This window comes from Rhamphochromis longiceps, linkage group LG2, assembly GCF_057381845.1.
Source record: "Rhamphochromis longiceps isolate RC_006_pf linkage group LG2, R_longiceps_female_GT1.1, whole genome shotgun sequence".
Taxonomy (NCBI): Eukaryota; Metazoa; Chordata; class Actinopteri; order Cichliformes; family Cichlidae; genus Rhamphochromis; species Rhamphochromis longiceps.
The window spans coordinates 14,303,405-14,325,450 of record NC_140558.1 but is presented as its reverse complement, the minus strand read 5'-3'; the positions used below and the strand labels follow the sequence as shown (position 1 = coordinate 14,325,450).

Genomic DNA, 22,046 nt, shown 5'->3' with positions numbered 1-22,046 from the left:
TTTATGTGATGAATCCTGAGATGCTTCAGATCAAATTCTACTAAAGTAAAGCAGCTTTTATGAGATGTGTTTGGTTGGGCTGAAGCAGCCAAACTGAGTGGTTGGCAGGTAAAATCACAGTCCTCTTTTTCAAAATAAAACACATGAAGGTGGATGCGTTTGAGTGTTTGAGCTATCTGAGCTTATATAATAACTGCAGAATGTTTCCGCAGAAGCATGAGGCCACAAAGAGCTGCTGCTGAATGTCTGTCCAAGTTATTCACATTTACGCCACTGAGCGTGCTCAGGCTTGTGTTCGTCATTTTGTGGCTACAATCAGCAGCCATGGGCAAATCCTCCTCTGAAGACGTCGTCTGTGGTGGCTGCTCTCTGCTATCAGATCAAAGCTCACACACTTCATGCACACATGTCTGTTTCTCCTGCTTTTATCTGTCTTCCAGCTGTAATCTGCCACTCTCTGACTGTGTTTGTGTTTGCGTGAGCTTATTGGGATGATGACGGGAATTCTAGATAATCCACATTCTGATCAAGGTCCCTGATCCAGATTTGGGGACTATGTTAATTTTGGAATGCAGATAGGAGACTAGGACCCTCATCTTTGTCTTATCTGCGATCCAAAACACGGCAGACGCAAATATCGCACAACGTTGTATTGGCGGATTTTCTTGGAGACGGATGAGGCAGCACGTGCTCCTCCGTGCTCCTCCACGCTGTGTTTTGTTTGATGGGTCTTACCCGGCCAGGGTGAGCCTGGTTTGAGTGGCATCGCTCACTGGTTTGTTAGTTTTGTTGTTTAACGGGTAGGGGTGTGTGTATTGGCAAGAATCTGGCGATACAATATGTATCATAATACAGGGTAGACGATACGATATATTGCAATACTAAAAGCCAGACGATATTTGTGTTTAGTAGGACTAAATTTAATTAGGAAAACTCACAGTAAACAGTCCAAACTGTTTAATGCTTGACATGAAACATCTGAAACAAAAACACTCTCTAAGTTCAAAATGAATGGAGAAATTCACATCTGCCTCATTAGAAGTCATGTCAAATAAACAAACAAAAACTACTTTACTGAAATATCAAGTATTTTTTAACATGAAAAAAGTAAACATGTAACACTGAAGTCTTTCTAAGTACTATGATTGTAAAATACTTATCCAAAAACTGCTCTATGGAGCATCAAAACAAAGTACTTTTTATGTGACCTTAACATAAACAAATATAAATCAAAAATGAAATTGCTTGAAGAATCCATCCAAGTAAACATTAACAAAAAATGTAAAGTGCTATTACAATTAAGTCTTAATAAAATAAAGTACAGCTCTGCAGTGTCCATCAATGGAACACTTTTAGTACAACCTGAAAAAAGGAATTTACTCATCTAAATAAAAGTGCTTATGAGACTCAACCAAAATGTCAAACATTCTCATATCAGAGATTTTACATGTGTAGTGTTTTCTCAGTGTTTATTTTTCAATTTCCAGATTTTTGTGCAGGAATACAAGCTGATCGACATGGTCAGCTCTCAGGACACTTCTCTGTGCATTTACTATGTCTCCTGCAGAGGAGAAAACTCTCTCTGCAGAGACACTTGTTCCAGGAATGCATAGGAAACTTCTTGCTACTTTGGATAGCTGAGGGTATTCCTGTTCATGGTCCTTTCACCAACTGAGAGGATTTCCTGTGAGAGGCAAAGGGGTCTCATCTCTATACCTCTTGATCTCAGCTGCAGCAACATCATGTTCTGATTTTGGTGCAGTATTGTCACTAGTAGAGGCAAACGTAGCTCCGAGCAAGTCCACCAATGCACATGAGGTCCTCTGTCTCTTTAGGGGTGGCCGAGGGATGGAGTCAAAGTTGTCTTTGATATGTGGGTGATGAGCCTCCTCTGTGGCATTCTCTTCCTCCACCTGTTTGTCAGTCTCCTCATTCTTTTGCTGCTGAAAAACATTAAATTCAAATAGTATTAATGTCAGAAAGTCAAAATTCAAATCCAAGATTCACCCTGTTTTTCACTAATATTTGATGACAAATGTCATCAATATGCATTTTTTTTTCTTTTTACTTTATTCACTTGCTTATAACTTCAGTTGAATTTTTCCAAATAAATTAATTTATTTACTTACATTTTCTTCCTTCTTTATCACAGTCACCACTGTGTCCAACAGTCTGGAATAGGTCTCACTGGTCTCTGCTTCAGACAGGAAGGGCAGGTCCTTAAACCGAGGATCAACAGTTGATGCCATCCATAGTGTCTCCCTTTCATTTACATATCTCTTTCCCAGATCTTCTGCTATGGCAGTCTTAATGTCCCTTACTATCGGTGTATCATCAACACTTTCTTGTGCACCCATCACAAGCTTGGCATGAAGAGGAGCAGGGTTGGCATACTCTCCTCTGACATCACCAGGGTGGCGTCCTTCATAGGCTTGAGTGCCCTGACAACTTCTTCTGCACATGTGATGTCAGACTCACTTAATGTGAAAATTTCTTTTTCACTCTTCCTAACTTCTGCAGAAAGCAGAGCTGCACAGATGGCTGGTTGCTGTTCTAAAAATCGTTCTATCATATCATAGGAGCTGTTCCATCTTGTAATTATGTCCGTGATCAATCTGTGAGCTGGTAGCTGAAGGAGGCACTGTTTCTGCTTCAACTGGTTGCTGGCTGTGGTGCTGCGCCTGAAAAAGGCTGTTACACGTCGGATCCTCCCGAGAAGTCGCACCACGGATTGTATTTTCAGTGCTTTCTGTGAGGCGAGATTCAGACTGTGTGCAAAACATTGTATGTGCGTCATGCCTGCAAGTCTAGCCGCGAGAGCCATGTTTGGTGCATTATCGGTAACAACAACAAGGTCCTTTGCGTTCAATCCCCATTCAGCGTCAGTTAGTAACGCTGCAATGTGCTCACCTGTGTGACTGTCATGCATGGCTCGGGTTTGTAGTACATGAGACTGAAGGTTCCACTGGTCCGTTATGTGATGTGCTGTAACAGTTACGTACGATTCAGTAGCTCTCGAAGTCCAAGCGTCGCATGTCAGAGCAACTGTCTCAGCCGAGCTGAGAGAGTCCAGCACTGTCGCTTCGACTTCTTGGTACAACTTTTGGCAGAGCGATGTCCGTGATGTGTTGTCGAGAAGGAACGGTGTAACGGGGCTCCAGCGTTTTAATCATATTACGAAATCCTTTATTCTCCACAACACTCAAAGGGCGCATGTCTTTGCAAATAAAAACAAGTACTGACTGCATTATTTTTGTTGCAGTTGAAGTTGCTGGTAGTTTCGAAAAGTTAACTTCTTCAATTGTCCGTTGAGAGGGATCACCTCGTTTCGTTTTAAAATTAGCATTTGACGCTACGTCGCTATGGTGTCTAGACACATGTGTTCGTAAATTTGTTGTGTTACCGGAATATTTGACTCTGGCGGTGCAGATTTTACAGACTGCATAGCTCTTGTCATAGTCTTTACTGCCTTCTTTTGTCCTAAATCCAAAATAAGTCCACACATCAGCTTTGAAAGCTGCGGGGGCCGGCTGTATCAGTTAGCTAGCATCACACACGTCCACTGACTGTTCTACTTCGTTCTTTTGGCAAACTAGACGCTTCTACAGTTATCGTGAGACCTCGTTTTTACGTTATAGTAAAGGCGGTGAAAACTGCAAACCAGTGGCCGGAGTTTGAATTCCAACATACAAAAGAAATAAACAGTAAATGCATGTCATTTTTCAATTAAAAAAAATGATAACACTGATTTTAAATATCAATTCAGTATCATTGCGCGAAATATCGCGATATTTCGTTGTATCGATATTTTCTTACATCCCTATTAACCGGTGTTTTCATCATTTGTTCACATTTCTTTTGTTGAATCTATGAAAAATCCAAAAATAACAGTTTGACATGAAATGACAATTTTGTAGCAACAGCTGCAAAACAGACTCTTTCTTTTTTTTCATTTTTTTTCAAAGCTTAAAGATGCAGGTGACGTTCCTAAGTGAAAATATTAAAGAGCTTTTCGTGTCAATTTCTGATTGTCAATTTCTGACACTTTAAAATACTGGCTCTGTCTCACTTCATCACACACAAACCTCTGCAGATAACTCGCTGTCGCTACCTCCACCTGTTTCTGTTCCGCTGTGCTGTGGGAGGATGGTGTTAGCTCACATCCATGTACTTTACGTTTCCCGGCGTATGAATTCTGGGCAACGGTCCACATGAATTTCCACCAAACGTGGAGGAAATATACGGCAGGGACTCCCAGAGAGATGCGAAGCCACAGGCCGGACTGCTTGTTTGCTCTCGTCTGTCAAACTGCACATTTCCCCGACTGTCTGTAACCTCCTGCTGATGCTTCTGTTTGCTTTGGCGCCCGGGACAGGACGTGACAGCAATAACTACACCCAACCCCACCTCAGCCCAAACCATAGGACACACACACACACATAAATTACCTGTTACTGTTTACCTGCGGACAGGTGTGTGTGTATGTGTGTGTGTTTATGGCATACGCTGAGCTAAAGCTGACAGCATTATTGTGAGGCTACATCCAATCATTTTCAAGTATATTTCACATTTCAGTTCAGTTTTATTTGCATAGCACTAATTAACATCAACCTCAAAGCTCCATCAGATTGATTCGCTGTGAGCATCACCTGGTGATGGTGGGAAGAACTCCCTTACAACTGGCAAAGTTCAGTCAAGAGGCCTGAAACCAAGCAGTCAACAGAGTTTAAGAAGAAGAAGATAATAAAAAAGGATCCATGTTTAACATCCCCATTCATTAAATAAAACTGGACGAGGTACGAGGCCTTCCTGTGTTCTCATACTGCTCCGCAGGTAAAGGTGAGCTGGGTTTGCTCTGGGCTCCGCCTGCTGGTGGGGCCTCCCAGGTCCCGCTCTTCAGCAGACTCACCTGTCTTCATCCAGGTCATCCCTCACCTATACTTTAGGACCAGCAACACACAGCCGGACTGTCGTCTGTGGCCAAGTTTGCTGACATTTTGTTTTCCTGGCTTCTGAACAGCTCCCAGTCTTACCTGGTCAGAGATTCTTAGCTGTCTCCTTTGAATTGCTCCAGCTGTCCTGGAGAGAACTGGTAAAGGCCTCACTGCTCACCTGGGTGCTGCCCGGGTAAGAACACTCTTCATCTTACTGGACTAATCTCTCTAACACACAGATATCCGGCAGGGCTGGGCTCCTCTGAGCTCCTCCCATTAACGATGATGTCATCGTCCATGTTTGTGGACATTATGATCCACAGACGTCATGCTTCAGTGAGAAAAGACTCAAATTAAATCTTCTGCTTGGTTTTTATAAAAAAAATAAAAATAACATCAAACACTCAGGGAGTGTTCGTGGTATCAGTGTACAGTCGTATCTGCCTCTGTGTCTGTTTTAATGCTTGTCTTCTGTTTTCTGGATCTTTGTCTTGTTGGGCTGAATAAATACGACTGACCTGACTGAGCACAGGAGAGAATCTGTCTGTGATAGACACCGAGGCCACACAGAATCCAGAGTTAACCATCAGCTTTTCTCATTCAGCACTTTCTTTGACCTGCTCTGTGGTCTGAGGCACTTTTCGTCTTCTGTCCCTGACACGGCCGGGAGCTCCTCAGGCGGAAGAGCGTGGCCACACCGCTCCCCCTGCTGGCTGAAGGGCTGAGTTGTAAGAACGGCTTCCCACCTTCAGTTTACAGCGAGTGCAAATATAACCGTGACTTCTGTGGTGACGTGTCAGCAAACCAACAAACTGTCTGCTTTCACACATGTCAAATTCTGTCTGTCTGTTGTTTTTATGTGACGCCTTAGGCCGTGGCTCTCGTTATGAACCAGTTTCCTTTCCTCTTAAACAATCGTGAATCATAAGAGGGTCCAGATTAAAGTTCTGATAAAGGTGGAGGTCTCTGAGCAGCGTTAAAAACAAGATGAAAGTCCTTCTGTGATGCTGCAGAGAACATCAAAGTCATGGAAGAGGAGATTGCTCACTCCTCAGTTCCCTGCTCAGAGACAATTACTGCAGAAACAACAGAATTATTGTTGTTGCTCCCTCCCCAATAACCGTTTGCAATACAATGGTTTTACCCACATGAGAGAACAAGCTAAGTTAATCAGTCTCAGCAGACAGAGGTCTGCTCACTGGCCGGTCCACTTTTTGTCGACATTACAGGATTTGTGGAAGAACAAATCATTTATTTGGTGCTTCAGTTAAATGTGAGTGTGTGATTACAGACCAGGCCACTGACAGGAGCCTTAACCTGTACCAGCTTCCACTATGTGAAGGCTTTCTATAAGATTTCGGTGTCTGTTATTTTTGCCCAGCAAGAGGAGCCTTTGTGAGCTCAGACACTGATGCTGGATGAGAGCACCGAGTCACAATCTGTGTTCTAGTTCATCCTAAAGGTGTTTGATGGCATCTGTCAGTAAGGTCCCAGCAGACTGACAGCCTTCCACAGAAACCCCCGACTCACTGTATCCGAGTACACTCACTAATGATGAACAGCGGCCAGAGTGACCATACCAAGCCATAAAATACTGCAGTATGTTTAACTGACCATATCTGTCATTTTTTAGTGCTTTATTGTTCAGCTATGTTAAAATAAAACTTGTATAAAAATACTTTTACTTTACAGCAGGGGTAGGGGAACTCCAGGCCTCAAGGGATGCTGTCCTGCAGGTTTTAGATCTCACCCTGGGTGAAAACACACCAGAATCAAGTGATTGGTTCATTACCAGGCCTCTGGAGAACTTCAAGACATGTTAAGGAGGTTATTCAGCCATTTAAATCAGCCGACACAGGCCCTTTGAGGCCTGGAGTTCCCCACCCCTGCTTTATGGGCACAGACTAAATTTAATAATTTTGAGCTATTTGGTCACTAACACGTTTGTCCTACAGCGGCCACTCTAGCTAGGATCATGCAATGGAGAGGGAGGGGGAAGAAAACAGAATTCAGCTGACTGCAAGCAGGTGGTGAAATTTTACACTGTTCCTTTAAGATTTCCTTGCAGTGGGACAGAGCATATCTGAGGTCAAAGGTTAGTACAGACTATTACACAACCTACAGTTTAAAAAAAGATAATTTTAGGATATTTGCATTTGTATGCTGAACAGAGACAATATTTTGTAGACAGTGTTTTTCTGGAAATAAAGTCTGACGTACTGAAGACAGAAATGATTTATTTTCTCCAGCATTGAGACATTTGAGCATTATGGAGACAGCGGGCGAGGAGGAGAGCTCCTTACATTCCTAAAAACCATGAAAACAGCAGAGAATAGACTGTAGTGTCGAAGAGCAGAGGGGAGGTGCAGCAGGTGGTCCCACCCTCACCCCCACATGGTGCAGAGCTCCAAATATCCTCACACAGCAAAGCTTCAAATGGTCTTTTTATGAATAAAATCAACAAATTTAATAAAACAGGTTCAGCAAACACAGCCAACAGGTTTCATCATTTACACCCCAGGAAATGGAGTCATCATCATCATCGTCATCATTATTGTCATCATCATCGTCATCATCACATAGCTGAAACTAAATCTAAGATGCTGCTTTTTCCTTTTTTCATTTACAGCCTGAAGGTAAAGGTTTGGAGATGATTACGCTCGGCAGGTTTGTGTGAGGACGATGTTGTAACTCAGGAGGTCAGAGGAGGCACACTTCCTGTCTGCATCAAGTGTGTGCGTGTGTGTGTGTGTGGGGGTGTGTGTGTGTGTGTGTGTGTGTGTGTGTGGGGGGGGGGGGGGGGGGGGGTGTTTGTGCGTGACAGCTGGATGGGAGGGGGTGCAGACTCACTGAGGGTCTCAGACTTTAACTTGAATTTCATCTTAAATCTTCAGTTTGCAGCAGCAAGAATTATTTCCTAAAGCAAGACAAAAAAAGACATTTGCATTAAAAAAATATGAAAAAATAAAAGTGTAACTCTATTAATTGTGATGTGACTCTGAATGAAGTGTTGGGGGATCTGAGACAAGCAGAAGATAAACATCCTCTAAATGTGCACAAAGGTTAAAGTCAGCCGATGGAGCGCGCTCTCCTGTTAACGTTTCTGTGAGCTGCTGGAAGAAGATAGTGTCCCTGATATGTTCCTGCATGCAGTAAACTCAGCACGAAGCTGCAGATTTACAGGAACTTTATGGCCGTCATAAACATCAATCTACAGAAAACACGAGGACTATAAACGCTCCGGGTCACCTGGTGCAGGTCCTTCACTTCGTGCCGTTGTATTTGACCTCCTTTCCGGACTTTTGCAGCGCCGTCATCAGAACATCCACGTCTTTGTCAGACTCGATCCAAACCAGCTTCTTCGGCAGGTCAATTTCAAACTTCACATCTGGGAACAGGAACATAAAAACAAAATCACATGATGTCTCTGCCTCCCTAAAACAGTCAGCATTTCCACTGATGGGAGGACGTGCTGTAAAAACAGAAGTGATACTTGGATCATTGAGTCACACGAGGCTAAAAGGAAAACAGCAGCATCAGGGGACCTGTGGGCCGAACGTGAGGAACTGGATCCTCTGTAACAGACAGGACAAAACATGCTTCTGGTTTTTGCAATGGTTGCTGCACAGGCTGAGACCACCTTCACTAACTTCTGATGGGCACATGCAGTAAGGAAAACTGCTCGGGTCAGCACAAAAAGGGCTGCTTTTGGGGAAAAGAGTTAAATGTCATCACTGCACGTAGCTGAGCTGCTCCCAGTTTGGATTCAGGAGACACACAAACTCTCTACCTTTAAGATTAGGCTTCAAACTTTCATAGCATATAGTTAGGGCTGGACCAGGTGACCCTGAACGTTCCCTTCACATCTACCCCCCCCCCCCCCCAGCATATCCCTGACTCTGCTTAGGGCTGCTCAATTAATCGAATTTTAATCACGATTACGATCTGGGCTTTCAATGATCATTAAAAATGACTGAGCCGATTATTAGCCCCTCCCTCGTGCTTTACTCTCGCGCTGCCCCGTGTGGCAAATCGAGCGCACCTCTCTGCATTTCGAACACGCATCACAACAATTAAGAGTAGGGCTGGGTATCATCACTGATTTCTAGAATCGATTCAATTCAATTCAATTCGATTTGAATCTGTGAAATGTTGACAGTCAGAAATATTATAATTCAGATCAGTACATTTACATATTTTTGTACCTATATAAAGGAAGCTGACACTCCAAGACTTTACCAAAGGTGTGAGCATCACAGCAGATGCCTTTGTGTCAAAGTAGCTGAAGATAAAACACAGAAAAACATGAAGGTTTTCCTGGCCTGGGATTTTATACAAATATTCTGCAGTACATCAAAAACGAAAGAAAACCATTAATCAACATATGAACATTACCTCTGAAGTTACAGCGGTTTTATTACAGACACGGCTAAGCGTTTTGCATTTTGCATAATTTTAAAAAGTTTAAATTTGTTCAGTATTGAACAGCAGAAATTAGGTTTTCTTTTCAGAAGTATTTAAAACGAAAAAAAAAAAAAAAAAAACGTCGGCCGACAGCGCTGTAAACAACGGCAGAAAGTGGCCACTTTCATGCGTAAATCATATATAAATCATATAAGGCTTACATGATTTACTCATGAAAGTCGCCACTTTCTCATTACTTTCATATATTTTTTTAGTAAGTATACAAAACATACAAGTTTCATTATATAATTTTTTAAAGGGATCTTATATGTGTTTTCACTCTTGTATGCTTTTCATACAAGTTTCATAAAAGACAGATAAAAACTTTATAAGATTTATATATATATATATATATCTTTTCCATATGGGGTGGTGGAAGCAAAACAGCAAAAGTAAGAGGGAATTCATGACGATGTTTATGTGAAGCGTAGTTTGGATCTTCTTTTGCTGCTGGTTCGGTCAGTATAAACTATAAAACTAACAGCTTTATGATAAGCGCAAAAAGGGCATAAACACACAGCGCGGACCCGCGGATCAGAATCAGCGAGCTGTCGGCTTTCAGCCCCAACCGTCAGCTGAGAAAGGCAACATCTCACTGATTCTGATCCGCGGGTCCGCGCTGTGTGTTTACGTCTTTGTGCAGAATCCGTGTTCCTGCTCTCATTTACTGTCTTAGCTGTTTGGTGGTTGTTGAAATTTTGTGATCTCTCACCTGAGATTCTGGCATTTCGGGCAAAATAAATTTATATTAAAAAATAGATTCAGGATTTTAATGAATCGATTTTACGTTATCCAAGCCAGAATCGATTTTAATCGATAAATCGATTATAAAAACCCACCCCTAATTAACTCATTCAACGTAAGTTGAACTGAAGCCCACCAGCAGTAAAAGTAGACCTGCAAGGAGGTGCAGGGTTTGCGCACGTAAGGGATTGCGCAGTGAGACAAAAATGTGGTGCAAGTCTTGTTGTGTTTCACTGCCAGCCGTGAATGAGTTAAGAGGACCCGAGGAAAGCTCGGAAAGCTCAGCAGAAGTTATTTGGAGAGGAGAGTGACTGCAGTTGGTTGAAAAGAGAGGTAAAAAAACAAACGAACTTCAGTGCTGTGGAAACATTATGGGTTCGCGGAGTCAGACGTGGATCAAGTAGACATAGTGTGTAAACTTTGCTACGGTGTCATAGCTGCACCACAGAGCAACACTGCAAAGTTCACTAAACATAGATGTTTACATTTTTCATTTATTTTTTATATTGCAAACATTTGCACTGTTATCAGTATTTGCACACTATTTTATATTATTTTTTAAAGTCATTATTCAATACATTGTTATTGTTAACCCTTTAAATCCCCGTAGAACTGGAACCGCGTAAGCTAGCGCAATAATTTGTTTTGCATATGAAACCAGAGGAGTTGTACTTACATCTTGTGCCATCAGCTTGTCCTCGGTCACGGTTTCCTTCCACATAAAGCTTTGCAAAAATTGCATAAAAAGCGCTTGCAAGAACAAAATCATAATATTCCAGAAACAGGCTTTGCCGATCCGATCAGCTGTTCGTAACACTTCCCACACTGAAAAAGACGTCAACACGAACTATCGCATGTCCGCCATTTCCTGACAGACACCGGAAGTGACGTCATTTTTCGCGGAAAATGTAGTTTTTTACTTGTAGGCCTTAAAAGCCTATACTGGTGTTTTTATAAGTCATGTTTGACTTTTCTGAATAGTTTCTGGGATGCTTAGAACTCGAATTGCACTGCTGGAAATAGTTTATTTTGATGCACCTGCTGTTTTCTTTGCAAATTTGCATCATAGGATTGTTTTTTGTTTTTCCTGCAGTATATAAAAATTGCTGTATCTCCAAAATAAAACTATGAAGACACTCAAAATAAATTTCCTGTTGTTGTAAACTATTTTTTGCAACTTTTTTGTATTTAACGTTTTGAGGAATAAGCCTCTTAAATTTCCCCAATATATGTAAAAAAAAAAACATTTTCAATTTTTTTGTAGTTTATTGCACTTTTTTGCAATTAATGTAATTACTAATGTAATTAATGTAATTAATTACTGACTTAATGCATACATATTATTAAAATATGGGCTATAACAGTTGTATTGATGTATAGCAACTTGAAATGCTCCCACAAATGGCACTACAGCATGTAAAAATATAATATAAGCTCTGGCGGACTTGGTTCTATAGTAGGTCTTAAAGGGTTAAATAAATATCGTCAAATAATCAAGATCTCAATTTCAGTGAAAATAATCGTGATTATCATTTTTGCCATAATCGAGCAGCCCTAACTCTGCTCAATACTTTAATCTCCTCATCGCTCCTGTGACAGCAGAGCTAACACTGTGAGGCGGTGATCCTCCAAATGCTTTAACTTTCTACAAAGCTCCAGGAAAAATGTAGATAATTACCCAATCCAATAATAATTGCAGAGAGTCAGGTGAAAACCATAACCGTCTGCATGAGCCTCACATGCCAAGTGTATGATTGCTCCGTTTATACTGGAGTCTCTCCACTCCAGTATAAACTAACTGCTGCTATGAGAGGACTCTGTATAAATAAAACTGAACGATCAGCCTCACCTCCCATCTTGTTCAGGATCCTGGTAACAGCTCCTGAGCATCCCTCACACGTCATGGCCACCTCAAACTCGTGCTTCTGTCAGACACACATCAAAGTCCGGTTAAAGTGAACCCCACACCTCATTTCCTAAAACATGTACCACATTCACAACAAAGTAAGCCGAGCAGAGCAGCTGCAAGAGCCCCCGGTTATGGTTTAAAGCTACTTCAGAACAAGAACACTCCTGTACCCTGTGCACGGACATTTAGAAAGCAGCTACGGACTAACGTTAAACTTCACGCCGACAAAACTGCATAAATCTCCCCTAAAACCTTACAGTCATGTCTGAAGTGACGTGTCCTAACCCGGCGAACAGACCGATGTAGACTTTTGCCTCCACGTAACTACACGGCTCCAAATACTCCCAGGATGGGACTGCTGTTTAGCCGCAAGCTAGCTGCAGTTAGCACAACAAATACCGGATATCCGGGTTAAGAATACCAGATTTTCAAGATTTTCAAGACCGTTTTCACAATGTTTATATCTAATATACATAAAATAACCCTTTAATCAAAAATATTTTTATTTTAACATGAACGGTACACTTTTAGTTTCACTTGGCTAAATAGGTTGGTTGAGTAAGCTGAACAAGTTTAATAATAATAAAAAAAAATTTAAAAACAAACTGCATTATTGTAATCCCAAAAAGTTGATGATTAATATGCAAACTGTCGTGACCAATGACTAACAACCACTGATTGATCAGAGGCCATGAGTACCATTTACAGAGAGTTGGAGAAGTCTGCAATCATAACGTAGTAAGACTGTGAAAGCTCCTCGATTCAGAGATAGTCTTTACCTTGTCCTAGCTACCCCGGTGCACACAGCAAGCGAACCTAAATCCTTAAACGAGTTTCCAAAATAAAAGCCCAATGAATCCGAAAGCAGATTTGAGAATATGAGAACAGAGCGTTTTAGTCTACGTAATCGTATTCCTTTCGATAAGCTCACGTAAAACTCGTGATTTTATTCATTTCAGTTCAGTTTCAGTTTTATTTGTCATATGCACGTTAGCACAGGGTCAACATTGCAATGAAATGTGTTTGACGAGCAGCAGTCACTCAGCAGCACGGTACAGTAGAAGAAAATATAATAAAATAAAATAATAAAATAATAAATAGACTTTTTAAATATGAATATCAACAATAAAGTGGAGTGACCAGTGCAGATTAAACAGAGTACTTGTGAAGCTGCAGGGTAGCTTCTGAGTGCGTCCTGTGGACTGTGTTGTGTGTGTTTAAGTGTTGTGGTTGAGGTGTCGTATGGCTTGGTGGTCAAACTGTTTTTAACTCTTGTAGTCCGAGCAGACAGACTCCTGTAACGTCTGCCAGATGGTAACAAGGAGAACAGCTGATGTGCTGGGTGGCTTATTTATTTATTTTATTGTGTAGAAGTGAACATACAGGACTGCGCAAATGGTAACAGAAAACTGAGAAAAAAAGATTAAACCAATAAATAATAAAATAAAATAAAATGGTTTACCAACCGCCACGACATTATAATCCGTATCTATGGCAACGGGATCACGTCGAAGGCCACGACCGTCCCTCTCGACAATGTCATGTGACCACACCGCTGGCTGTCTGTTGGAGAGTCGAGCCCGACAGAGTACAGTCCCGCTTTGCCTTCAATCTGTGCTGCTTCGCCACCATGAGCACGATACGAAAATAAAGCGGCCTGCGGCGGACTGAGAGCTGATAACGAGGCCAGGAGGACCGAGTCCGCGCGGTGTCTGCGAGGTAAGGCTGGCCGCTGCTGCCGCGGCTCGTTGTTTACTCCGAAAATGGCACCGCAGCACACAGCTAACTATGGCTAACAGCTAACCCTCCGTCCACAGCCGGTTTTGCGGGACCGTGGGCTCGTTTATTGTGTTTATGGCGGGAATGCCCGCCGGGTCTGTGTCCGTTGACAGTTTAAAATGATGCGATTATCGCGCTGACTGCCGTTAAAGCACCGGGGGGCTCGGGCTGGGGCTGTCACGGTTTACCTGCACAGTAAAACACACAGCAGCTCATATCTGTTTTAACGCGAGGCCCAGAGGACGAAAACAGAAGAAAAAGAAAATACCAGAAAGTAAATAAACATGACAAATACGCCAACTCGGCTGGCGCGGTTTCTGAAGAGCAGCTGGGGTCAACATCTGCACAGGTGCACTTTAAACCTCCTCCTGTTTGTAGGTAAATATATAAAGGCTTCTTCTCTGCAGATGAGATAAACACGTGAGATAACGAGCTCATTTCATGTTGCTCAGCCATCAATGTACACAGTGTTCCACAGCAGCAGGCTCCGTGTCACATTTACCTGACAAACACACGCTGATGATGATCATTGGCCATTAGATTAAACCAGAGTGTAAGAGAGAGAGCATCGGGACACACCTAAGCATCAGGACGAGCTCGATCAGTAACGTCTAATCGTAGTTTCTGAGAATGGCTGAATGAATCTTTATAACTCAGCAGTGTTTCCTGCTCAGGTAAATCACTTCCTGCTCACCTGGGCGACATTTTAATTTATATACTTTCCAATTTGATTATTGGTGTGAAATAAAAACACGCTCATTTGTCAGCTCAGCCGGCCGAGGAGGCTTTGAATCAGCTGTATGCACAGTGTTACAAATATCACCCAACAACAGCTGAATGTCACGCTGACTGCTTTTAGGCCAGAGAGTTCAGTTATGAAGGTACTTGAAGATGAGCACCTTCGAAATGGGATATTTAATAACTGATTGCTTTGTTCTGCGGGTGAAGCCTGGAATATAAAGCAGCTGTGTGGGAGCACAAAGGCGAGAAGCAATGCTGCAGGACTGAACCTTTCTGTTACATAGTGAAATAAAAGCCCACATTGAGCTGCTGATGCTGTTTTAAGTGCAGAAACTATGCGCTGTGCTGTTCAGGCCTCTCGTGTCATGACTCGCTGTAAAAAAAAAAAAAAAAAAAAAACTAACAAAAAAATGCTGAGTCGCTCCTGATGGCGACACTTTGGCCACACTTGGTGAACCGCTGCTGGGAAACACGCTCCTCTGAAGAGGAAGTGCCAGGAGAAGTCAAGCCTCAGAATTGTCCCCTAAAAACCTCTTTCGGCTTTTCTTCCGAAAGCCATCAGACACAAACAACAAAGCGTGTGTTTGAAACCTTGTGCGAGTACGAAGGAGGTCATGAAGTCTGTTTAATGTAAGCATGATTAACCTCACAGCAGCTGTGTTATTGGTCATATAATGTCATTAAGAAGGCTCCAGCAGCGCAAACACGGTGCAGAGGTCCAGTTCAGGGACTCGTGCAGCAGCCTGTGAGCATGCTCAGTTTCTGACTCTGTTTTTGTTTTGCTGCTGCCAGATCTCATTCTCTTCTTATCTCTTATCTGTTTGCAGTGGACAGGCGTCCACGCTGGACTCCCTGATCTCACTGCATTAGGATCCGTGAGGCTGGGAGAGACGACGCCCGGCTGTCTGCCAAACCTTCCCACCTAGCATGATGGCGTCCAGCGACGTAGACGGCCGAGGCGAAGGTAGTAAAGTCAGGACGATGGTTAAAAATGATACGGCGCACGAACGTGAGCCGGGGCCACAGTCACACAGGGATTATGTGTAATCCCAGCTGGCAGGTAGACGGTGAATCATCAAAGCAGCTTTCACTTCATCTACAGAATCCGTCTGTTGGCCGGCTCGGAGGGAGCACGGGAAGGCACGAGTGTAACTGTGCCTCTGGTACAAAGATTAAAGCAACACAGCGGAAACGAGTCCATCAGAGAGGCAGCTCAGAGTCAGAGAGGGTGAGATGGTCTGAGCATGTGCAGAGGAGTGAGGGTGGAGGATGAAGATGGAGTTGCCAAGCAGGAGGAGAACAAGAAGACATGCAGAGGGGTGGTGTGACAGAGGAGGAAGGAAGGATAGGAGGAGATGGAGGCAGATGATGCGCTGCGACGACATGTACAATGTTTACCTCCAAAAATCAAACTTGCCTCCTTTAAAAAGCTGAAAGGTCGGAGAGGGTCACTTTATCATCATCAGTAAAGGAACGCGTCAGAGTCTGATTCAGTCTCTGCATTGCTGAGTAGTTCTTCATGTTCTTCAATGTTAATTTTGATTGGTCATCAGTTATTAGTTAATTCAAAGAATCAAGCTTTTTTTCTTCCCATCAGTATTTTCAGATTAAAGGTCGTGTTTAAGGCTGAAGAAAGTGGGTTGCTCTACAGTTTGTTTTAATCCTTGAGTGTGATGGCAGTGACCGCCTGTCTGTTTGGTGTCTGTTGGTCGCTGATGTGCTGCCGTCAGTCGTTCTGAGTTCTTAGATAAGTCAGAGATGGTTCCTCAGTGTAGCAGCACAAAGTGGGTTTTACTTTCTAAAGACTTTAAACACATGCAGCTGCTGCAGCGTGTGTGCGTTTGTGTTCCTGTCTAGCTATCTTTGTGAGGACCGAAATCTTCATTCTGCTATAATTGTGAGAACCAACAGTCACTTGTGAGGACACACTCACCGGTCCTCACAAGTTTGAAGGCCTGTTTGAGGCTCAAAATGTGGTTTTAGTGTCAGGGTTACAATTAGGTTAGGCATTCATTTTTGATGGTTAGGGTAAGGGGCTAGGGAAAGCATTATGTTAATGAAGGTCCTCACTAAGATAGCTGAACGGGCTTGTGTGTGTGTTGTGTGAGTAATAGAGTTTTATGTGTGTGCTTAGCATTAATAAGCATGTATGTGTGGACTGCAGATACAGTGGGGGTGGGGTGATATAATGTCCACTTTCATTTATAATTGAAAACCTCCCTTTGAGGCTATTTTTAGTTTACCTGCTAGTCTGAGATCAAATAAAGAGCAAAGATAAGAAGTGTTTGGTGACAGGTTCATGAGTGCAAGGCTCGGGTTCCTCTGAACGTAGTTACGATGCTCTCAGATCTTTAAAGACGCTTTTATAACTGTTAGTTTTATAGCGCTGTGTCTCAGCTCAGTTCACAGCTTCCTGCTGTTCTGCTCTCACGTGGAAGTACTTCCAGTTTTTATCATGAAGGGATAATAAGAGTCATGAACAAGTACTAAAGCGCCACATTATTAAACACAGCACTGAGCCTAATGTGTGCCTTCAGGACTTCCTGCTTATTGCAGTCAGGTGATCTTCAGTTATCACCGTGTTTATAGTCATGTGCAGCGAGCCTCATGCACGGCCAGATCTGAAGGGTTTCTTCTCCAACTTCAAGTCTTTCAGGTCCTGTAGTTTGTCACTGAGAGTGTAGGTGTCAGGTCACATGACGAGGTGGATGACACCTGTGTGTGTATATAACCGGAGTCACATCACTGTGAAAGGTGACGGTGCAGGAAAGCTTGCTTACACACTGCTGACTGACATAAGACAGGGCGGTAAACACATCAGAGGGTCACGTGATGTCAAACACATGGTTTTCGTCTTTGTCTCTTTGCCTCTCGTCTCAGCTTTGTTGTCCGACCAAAATCCGTCTGAGCTGGACGCTCTGTGTCCATCTCCTCCAGGACCGTCCAGACCCCAACGCAACTACGAGAGGATAGGAGGACAGGCGGGGACCTCGTGAGTAAAATGCCTTCGGACTGTCCAATTGTTACGATCCAATGTTGTCAGTGTTTTGTGTTAGGCGTGACTGTTATGTGTTTCCTGTGGTACTTTGAAGGTCTATCTTATCTCAGTGTGTTCAGTTTACGCTTCCTTGTCTCGTCAGTTCTGATTTGCCCCAGCTGTGTTTCCCTCCTGTTGTCCATTCCCTGATTGCTCCCTCTATGTATTTAAGCCCTGTGTTTCAGTTTGTCATGGGTTGTGATCACTGTGGTGTTGGTATCTTAGTTTTGTATATAGCTGTAAATAGATTTGTAAAGTAGCAATTGAGTATTTTTTTTCCACCTTGTATATATTGTTCACTGCAGCATCCTAGTAGGCGTGAGACGCCATTTTTGTTGATTAAGTTTTCTCCTGTTTTTCATGTAGCGAGTTAGGTAAGTGAATTGTCTTTTGTTTGGTTTTTCATTTTGTGTAGGAAAGCGTAGGGACCATTAGGGAGTTTTGTTTGTTATTTTTGGCACTGCTCACTGCTGAAGCAAATAAATGGCTGCTTAGCATTTTAAAAGATACTATTGTTTGGGTTCTTGTTTTGGGTGGAGTGTGGTGGGCAAATTTGTTGCGTTCAGGACACACCTAGACTTAGAACGTAACACCAATGCAGGACGTGCAGATCTGGCTGGTCTGATTCTAACTTCATTTTTCATGCTGCAGTTTTTTCCAGACTCTGATCCACCTGCTCAAAGGGAATATTGGTACAGGCCTGCTGGGTCTGCCTCTGGCTGTCAAGAATGCAGGGCTGGTGGTAAGCATACCTGCAAAGGTCACATGACACAGAATTAGTCTGAGCCTTTAAACGCCACACAAACTCGGTCTGTGTTTGTGTGCAGCTCGGACCCATCAGTCTTCTGGTCATGGGCATCATCGCGGTTCACTGCATGAAGCTGCTGGTGATGTGTTCCCACCACCTCAGTGCAAAGTGAGTATCTCGATTCTCGCTCTTCAGCCCTCAAAAACACAATCATCTGGTTTGATTTCCTCACATCCCGTCGTCCTCCGTAATCCACACAGCCTCAGCCCACACACATTCAGATAAAAGCTCACTCCTGTTCTTCATCTAACGCAAACACTCGATACAGGGATCGGATGGGAACACATAATACACAGAATAAAAGCTTCTTTTTTTTTTTTAAATGTTTCTCAAAGTAATAATAATAATAATGGATTGGATTTATATAGCGCTTTTTAAGGCACCCAAAGCGCTTTACAATACCACTATTCATTCACTCTCACATTCACACACTGGTGGAGGCAGCTACAGTTGTAGCCACAGCTGCCCTGGGGCAGACTGACAGAAGCGAGGCTGCCATATCGCGCCATCGGCCCCTCCGGCCAACACCAGTAGGCGGTAGGGTAAAGTGTCTTGCCCAAGGACACAACGACCAGGACAGAGAGCCCAGGGATCGAACCGGTGACTAGGGCTGGGCCATATTATACCGTTCACGGTAATACCGGTATAATGTTAGGCAACGATAGGAAAATGAAATATCGCGATAGAATGGGAGTAAAACGCGCAGTGCCTTTGTTTTCATACGCACATGGCCGATTGTTGAGTGAAACAGAAGGGCTTTGGAGTTGACGTCACGCCGCAATGCATTGTGGGAGCGCAGCTCCATTTTCGGGGTCTACAAATCAAAACAAACACACTGTGTTGGAACGACGACGACAAGAAACATGCTTAAAAGCAGCTCAAAAGAAAACGGACGGTATAGAGACCGATTGCGTCCAGAGGCGAAGCAGCGGTACTTGAAAAAAAATAGAGTGCATCGCAAATCTGGACCCATTTGAAATACGGCAGTGGAGTAAAGACCCAGACGACTTACCGCCACTGTCCTACCCGATATCTTCACGTATCTTGTTTGTGGAGTAAGCGCTTACACAGCGAACCAGTTTCGTAATTACAAGTCACTGGAGGCGCACATCCAATTTACAAATGGCTGGGTGCAAGATTTGGCTATTTTCAAGCCGCCAAACTCTGAGTACGTCGTCAAAGTAAGTCAGCTGGAGTGCACCGAGTGAAATAGCCATTTTTCACCCCCCACCATAATTAATGTTACACATTTATCATTTAACTGCTAAAATATCGTTATCATATTATATGCCCATAATTGTAAAGTACATGCAAGTTAACACATTGATAATCGGGTAAATTATTAACGCCAATTTGTGTCCTTCCTGTCTCATTTCATTTATTGTCTTTACATCAACCAATCAAGTCACTCCATTCTATGTTTGATCGCAATTTCTATAACTTCTGAGACCACCAACGATGATATTATTCAGCTATAAAGTGTGATGTGAACATATTTAGAACTTACCGGAATGAAAATGTCTTGAGCACACCAACTGATATCTGGAGAAGTAACAGAACTTGATATCAGCTCGTCTCATGGCTGCTATCCAGGCTAGACGCCTTCGTTTGGTAATATCCGATACATGAGCTCCTTCATGTTGCTTCCAGGTTGGGAAAGCATAAAAAGACAATCCAAACTTATTCCCGTGCCGGTCATAAGATCGAACATTGCAGCCGACCGCACAGCAAGTACGAACCATGGCTATGCTTTCGCTTCTTACTTAGACCCCCAAAATGGCGGATCGGGCCAAAATCCTTTCCACGCCCACCCCCGTGACATCACGCTCCAAAGCCCTGATGAACCAGAATTGGTTTGTAAAAATGGTGCAACTTCCGTGATGTGGAACTGGTTTGGTGTTTGTCCGTCAGATACACAACAAAGCACATTTTTTTGCAGAACATGCAAGCGGCCGTTGTTATTGTCGTATTTGTCGGACTAAGATGCTCTTGAATCTGGGAGTAATCTGGGTCCTAAACTCCGTATACTTCAGGTCAAACAACACTGCAGCATCACTTAGAGTTAAAAACTGTCTAAATTCTTTCATCTTTAATAAAACGATCAGCATTGCTGCTTTACCAGGTGTAACTATAAAGTTTAACTTCCAGGCATCCATGAAAACAAAAGTTATTACATTTAACGGAGTTAGAAGTTAGCAGGAAGCTAGCGGAAGTTAGCTCGCTAGTTTCGCTAGTTACCTAAGCATGATATTGCATGTTCTGACTGAGAGATTTCTGAAAAAAATCAAACGTACAGCTCTGCTATCACTTCCAACATAAACAAAGACAGGAAACTAAACAGCAGTGACGTTTGTAGGGTTACTGAAGTTGGGCTAGCTGGTATATAATGATGTGCTACGTGATCGCTAGCGACACAGCTATGTTAGCATAACATAAACAGTGAAGCTGGAGGACGAACACTAACACTTTTCCACTTATAAAAGTTAACGTTAAGGTTCCTCATGGTTAGAGACAAATGCAATCGCATGGCAGGATGTTGTAAACGGACCAAACTTCAGTCAGGAGAACAACTGAGATAATCCATCCACAATACGAGGTTAGTCATTAATATACTGCAACAACATGGGAATAGAGCAGCTGCCAGAGAATTCAACATTAATGAATCAATGGTACAGAAGTGGAGGAAGCAAGAAGAATGAGTTTAATAAAGTTTGATTTATCTGACTGCTTTGTTTCGCTTAATGTGCCTTATAATCCCGTGCACCTTATGGTCTGAAAAATGCGTACTGCACACTGCAGTTTAATGTTGCAAAGCACCTCTTTTTAACTTCAGTGGATATTATACATGGTTATGCTCAGGATATGTCAGCCCATTTCTACTGGAAATGCCTTTTGGTTAAACTTTCAGCAAGGAATTTGCATTTGCACTGTTACATTTTTATAAAGCTTTAATGTACATAAAAACCAGCTTCTTGTTTAAGTGAAAATAAATGGAAGGTTGTCTTTTTGCGCTAGTAATGTTGTGGAGTTGTATTTTGTCTCGCATCAATTATATCGTCGGTTATATCGTTATCGCAAATTTTCAAATATATATCGTGATAAATATTTTTGGCCATATCGCCCTGCTCTACCGGTGACAGATGCGATTCCCAACCCCCTGAGCCACGGTCACAAGTAGCTGGAGGCTCAGCAGGAAGACTGTAAGGTCCCGGTGTTTGGACGTGGCTGAGAGGATAAGTGCGTCACTTCGGTATAACTTTACGTTGGAGCAGAGCGGCTCTTTGCTCTTTGTTCAAATGAGATGTAAAATGTCAGGAAAATGCTGTTTTTCTTTCACTGCACACACGCCTGGAAGCAGCAGACTGTAAAATAACTACCAGCCCGATTGACGCACTCACCTGATGTTTGCAGCAGCTAATGTGTGACCGGCAGTGTGTCAAGACTTAAGAGATGAATCCTAATTGATTCTGAACAGATTTTAATGATCACTAAATCACTGATTTCTACTTTCCACAATAATGCAGTAAAACACACATTTCAGCTTTTATTTTGAAAGTTTTTTTTCGGAGATACCTCATTTATAGATGAGGTAGCATGAGGCACAAGAGCAAATTAAACTGGGTTTGTGGG

General features: G+C 42.7%; 2 protein-coding genes and 1 pseudogene across 5 annotated transcripts in view; 1 reads left to right on the top strand and 2 right to left on the bottom strand.

Annotated features, from left to right (window-relative positions):
* Window positions 1–717: 717 nt before the first annotated feature.
* On the bottom strand, window positions 718–5,233 carry LOC146677065 (E3 SUMO-protein ligase ZBED1-like; annotated as a pseudogene). The gene is made up of 3 exons (XR_014914758.1): window positions 5,150–5,233; window positions 2,130–3,530; window positions 718–1,943 (listed from the first exon to the last, which is right to left on the bottom strand). The product of XR_014914758.1 is annotated as an E3 SUMO-protein ligase ZBED1-like (transcript).
* Window positions 5,234–7,151: 1,918 nt separating this feature from the next.
* Window positions 7,152–12,447, bottom strand: atox1 (antioxidant 1 copper chaperone). 2 transcript variants are annotated; one of them, XM_085418161.1, is made up of 4 exons: window positions 12,309–12,447; window positions 11,992–12,067; window positions 8,184–8,322; window positions 7,152–7,851 (listed from the first exon to the last, which is right to left on the bottom strand). In XM_085418161.1, exons 1-3 carry the CDS (start codon window positions 12,312–12,314, stop codon window positions 8,198–8,200), a joined length of 207 nt encoding a protein of 68 aa, XP_085274287.1. In that variant the 5' UTR covers window positions 12,315–12,447; the 3' UTR covers window positions 7,152–7,851; window positions 8,184–8,197. The 2 variants fall into 2 exon arrangements, with proteins under 2 accessions (XP_085274287.1, XP_085274278.1); XM_085418152.1 differs by lacking the exon at window positions 12,309–12,447 and adding an exon at window positions 12,222–12,290.
* A 1,109-nt stretch (window positions 12,448–13,556) lies between these two features.
* Window positions 13,557–22,046, top strand: part of slc36a1 (solute carrier family 36 member 1) — a 38,657-nt gene continuing 30,167 nt past the window's right edge. The window contains exons 1-5 of one of the 2 annotated variants that reach the window (XM_085418139.1): window positions 13,557–13,770; window positions 15,399–15,535; window positions 17,509–17,563; window positions 18,260–18,350; window positions 18,436–18,524. In XM_085418139.1, the coding sequence (XP_085274265.1) occupies window positions 15,499–15,535; window positions 17,509–17,563; window positions 18,260–18,350; window positions 18,436–18,524 (272 nt within the window). In that variant the 5' untranslated portion in view covers window positions 13,557–13,770; window positions 15,399–15,498. Of the gene's footprint in view, window positions 13,771–15,398; window positions 15,536–17,451; window positions 17,564–18,259; window positions 18,351–18,435; window positions 18,525–22,046 lie in introns of both variants that reach the window. The other variant, XM_085418130.1, reaches the window with a different exon arrangement.

Excerpts from the sequence above, each read along its gene's own strand:
- atox1 (XM_085418152.1), bottom strand. Across the intron at positions 8,323-11,991 it reads GATCCTGAACAAGATGGGAG|ATGTGAAGTTTGAAATTGAC; the intron begins GTGAGGCTGATC and ends TCCTGTTCCCAG.